This window comes from Oncorhynchus mykiss, chromosome 30, assembly GCF_057628025.1.
Source record: "Oncorhynchus mykiss isolate SJ-2025 chromosome 30, ASM5762802v1, whole genome shotgun sequence".
NCBI lineage: Eukaryota > Metazoa > Chordata > Actinopteri > Salmoniformes > Salmonidae > Oncorhynchus > Oncorhynchus mykiss.
In genome coordinates, this window is record NC_143051.1 from 25050001 (window position 1) to 25053871 (window position 3871).

The following is a 3871-nucleotide window of genomic DNA, read 5'->3' on the forward strand; positions in this document are numbered from 1 at the left end:
ACCGCAACTCGCTCCCCTGCCCTGGGCACTGGGGGGCACTGCCCAGGAACCTCCTTGGAGCTGCCCCAACTCACTGACCTGACTGGGGCTATCAGCCTGGAAGAGGGCTACCCCCACCCCCAGAACCACCGACAAACCCAGCCTCGTAATGGCTACCCCAGCCCCTACGGCACCGGCCCCAAGGGGGAAGGCTCCTACTGCGGCCCCGTCTACGGGCAGCCGCCCCTGGGCATGCTGCAGCTCCATGCCCCCATGCCCATGCAGACCATTCAGGAGAACAAGCGAGCCAGCTTCCAGCGCCCCCTGAGGGCCTACTCAGAGAACAATGCACTGCAGAGCCTGCTGACCGGAGGGCCTGGAGGTCCTCAGTACTGCAGTAAGGACATGGTCACACTGGGAGGGCAAGGAGGGGAGTCACACACGCTGCTGACCCAGGTAACCAACGGGGTTCACAGCCACAATCAGAGTCGCAGCAGCCATAATCATAGCCATAGCAACCATAATCATAATAACCACGAGCATGGACACAATTCAGGCCCACACAATGGTCACGGCTCAGTTCATGACCAGAACCCCAGCGGTCATCTTCAGAATGGCCTCCACAATCATGGACAACCCAACCTGGACTATAACCATAGCCACAAACAACACCTCAGCCCGGCCACTGACTACAACCAGAGTCACAACCACAAACTGAACACAAGCCATGACCACACTCACCAGTCCAACCAGGGTCACCTCCACGGTCACCTCCAGGGTGGACCCAGACCTCCAGCCCTCCAGGCTCTTTCTCCCAGAGTCAACACAGACATCCTGCAGCCCTACAGCCTCAAAACCCCCACCCCAACTCCTAGCCACTATGGCCCCCTCGCCCCCCACCTCCCCACCCCCAACCCCTCGTCCATTCCCCCCAACCCTGCCTCTGTTCTCGACATACCCCAGGACCCCTGCCTCCGCCTGGCCTCCGCCCCGGCACCTCACCCCCACCCTCGCCACCAGCCCTACCCCGGTACCACCTACCACCAGGGTATAACTATGACTGACTCCTGGCATGGCTACTACCACCACACCCTCCACCCCACCCAGAACTACCAGGGCCACCCCCACCACAGCACTCACCACCCCAGCCGCATGGCTCCAGACCTGGATGTAAACGTAGACATTCTCCCCAGCAGCCTAGACTGTGACGTGGAGTCCATCCACCTCCATGACTTCATGGACACAGAGGGGATGGGGATGGACTTCAACTTTGACGGCTCCCTGTCTCAAGGAGTGGGCATGGGCATGAGCATAGCCGCTTTCGCCGGAGCGCCGCAGGGACATCACAGCCAGAACTGGGTGCCTGGGTGAAGGTGATTGGTCAGGGAAGCCCAAGGACCAATCAGGACACAGCAGAAAGGCTTTTACCCACAAGGCCGAGCTGCAGAGGTCAGAGGTTAGGGATCAGGGTCGGAGCGTACCCTTGGACTGACTGATTGACTGTGATGCTTAATGCTCCAAGACAAAATAACTGAATGTGTCTTGTCATGTTGTTTCCTGAGGGTCCCTTTAACTGTACAATCTATGTTCTCTCATTCTTTCTCTTCCTCTCTCTTTGTTCATTCTATCCCTTTCTCTCCCCCTCTCTGTGTTCTCTTTCTCATTCCTTCTACACTCTAGTGGTGCCACAGCACCCTCCCAGCTCTGTGCTATCCCCCTGGTTCATGTCCTTCAGTTTGTCTGCTCTACTTTATCAATCATTTCTTGGCCATCCATAAGCTCTCAAGCACTTTACATCCGTTGCTTTCAAAACAGATGCAGTATAACAAAGACCAGGGGAAAGTCAGTCTCTGTTGGCTTAAGTTGAATTTATGCAAACCCCTTTATTATCCATCTCTTCTTATAAAAACGAGAGAGACGGTATCTTACTTGAGAACAGGATCAAACAACTGCATAAATAAATGGGTTCAGCAGGTTGAGATGCGGGTGCTTTTCAGAATGTTTTGCATACTGGTTGGAAAGTAGGGAGGTCGGGTGGATGGAAGGAGGGATGGATGCAGGGTAGGAAGAGGGGGTTGGCTGCACCAGGGTCAGTGCAAATTCTCCTTCCTCAATGATGGAGGGATGAAAAGAGGCAGGGATAGAGGGATGGAGGGATGGATTGAGGTCAGGAGTTCTCCATCTCCCTGGTGGTGTCACCCACAATAGATAGATGGAGGAAAAGAGGATGAATGGAGGATAGATTGAGGATAAGGTTGGTTGGTTGTTGTGTGCCCCAGTGTGGTCCAGGAGGACAGCCATCCATCAGACAGCCTTCATCACCAACTAGTTAAGTGAACGATCTCCTCTTTAATCTGTTGGAGTAATGTGATGGTGATGCATCACTATTGCAAATTTAATGTGTTGCTCCCCCCTCCCATTCACCTCCATCCGGACACACACACACACACACACACACACGCACACGCACACGCACACGCACACGCACGCACACACACACACACACACACACACACACACACACACACACACACACACACACACACACACACACACACACACACACACTCTCTCTCTCTCTCTCTCTCTCTCACCATTCACCATTCACCTCCGGACAGACTTTGTCAAGGCTTAATGTGTTTTGGCCAAAGTGATGATTAAGGTCACTGTGCGCTAAATAGCGGAGGAGGGAGAGATGGAGGGATGAGGGAGGAAAGAAGAAATGCTAATATTCCCTCTGTGCCTCTTCCTCTCCATTTGGTGGATTTATGTAGCTTTCCCCATAATGAAATAAGGAGTGATCAGGTCCTATCCTCCCTGTATCCCTTCCTCCCTGCCTCCCATCCTCCCTGCCTCCCTGCTTCCCATCCTCCCTTTCTCCCATCCTCCCTGCCTCCCATCCTCCCATCCTCTCTGCCTCCCTGCCTCCCATCCTCTCTGCCTCCCTGCCTCCCTGCCTCCCATCCTCCCTGCCTCCCATCCTCCCTGCCTCCCTGCCTCCCATCCTCTCTGCCTCCCTGCCTCCCATCCTCCCTGCCTCCCTGCCTCCCATCCTCCCTGCCTCAAATCCTCCCTGCCTCCCTGCCTCCGATCCTCCCTGCCTCCCATCCTCCCTGCCTCCCATCCTCCTTGCCTCCCTGCCTCATATCCTCCCTGCATCCCTGCCTCCCCCTCCCTGCATCCCTGCTTCCCTGTGTCCCATCCTCCCTGCCTCCCATCCTCCCTGCCTCCCATCCTCCCTGCCTTCCTGCCTCCCTGCATCCCATCCTCCCTGCCTCCCATCCTCCCTGCCTCCCATCCTCCCTGCCTCCCTGCTTCCCTGCATCCCATCCTCCCTGCCTCCCATCCTCCCCGCCTCCGATCCTCCCTGCCTCCCATCCTCCGAATCTCCCTGCCTCCCATCCTCCGTGCCTCCCTGCATCCCATCCTCCCTGCCTCCCTGCATCCCATCCTCCCTGCCTCCCTGCCTGCTCTGCTTCATGAAGAGGGTTCTCATTCAACCCCAGCCTGACTGCTTCCTCCAGCTGACCAACCACACAACACAACAATTTACGCAGTCTAGAGTATGTCCTAAATGGCGCCCTCCTAATTTTGGACCCTATTCCCTCTACACAGCACACATTTTGAACAGAGCCTCTAACGACATGAACTCAGTCATCAGTATTCAGTAACCATTAGTTAAATCTGAATTGGTACAATATCTCCCACTGCACTAAAACCTAAGTTTCTGGCCAAAAGTAGTGCCCTAGGTCTGCCCTAGGTTACTGTTATTGGACTTGACGTCCTCAGTCCTTTGACCTCAGTGCAGCCTCCTTTGTCCCATCCTCCATTCCACCTCTCACACTGGAGTTTAAAGCCTGACATGTTTTACACTAGTGAATTGGCACACTGA

General features: G+C 55.2%; 1 protein-coding gene across 1 annotated transcript in view; it reads left to right on the forward strand.

Moving 5' to 3' along the window:
• Nucleotides 1–1955, forward strand: part of LOC110488167 (forkhead box protein O3-like) — a 60246-nt gene extending 58291 nt beyond the window's left edge. The window contains exon 2 of the mRNA XM_021560256.3: nucleotides 1–1955. This exon is cut by the window's left edge and continues 501 nt beyond it. Within this exon, the coding sequence (XP_021415931.1) occupies nucleotides 1–1350 (1350 nt within the window). The 3' untranslated portion in view covers nucleotides 1351–1955.
• Nucleotides 1956–3871: the final 1916 nt, after the last annotated feature.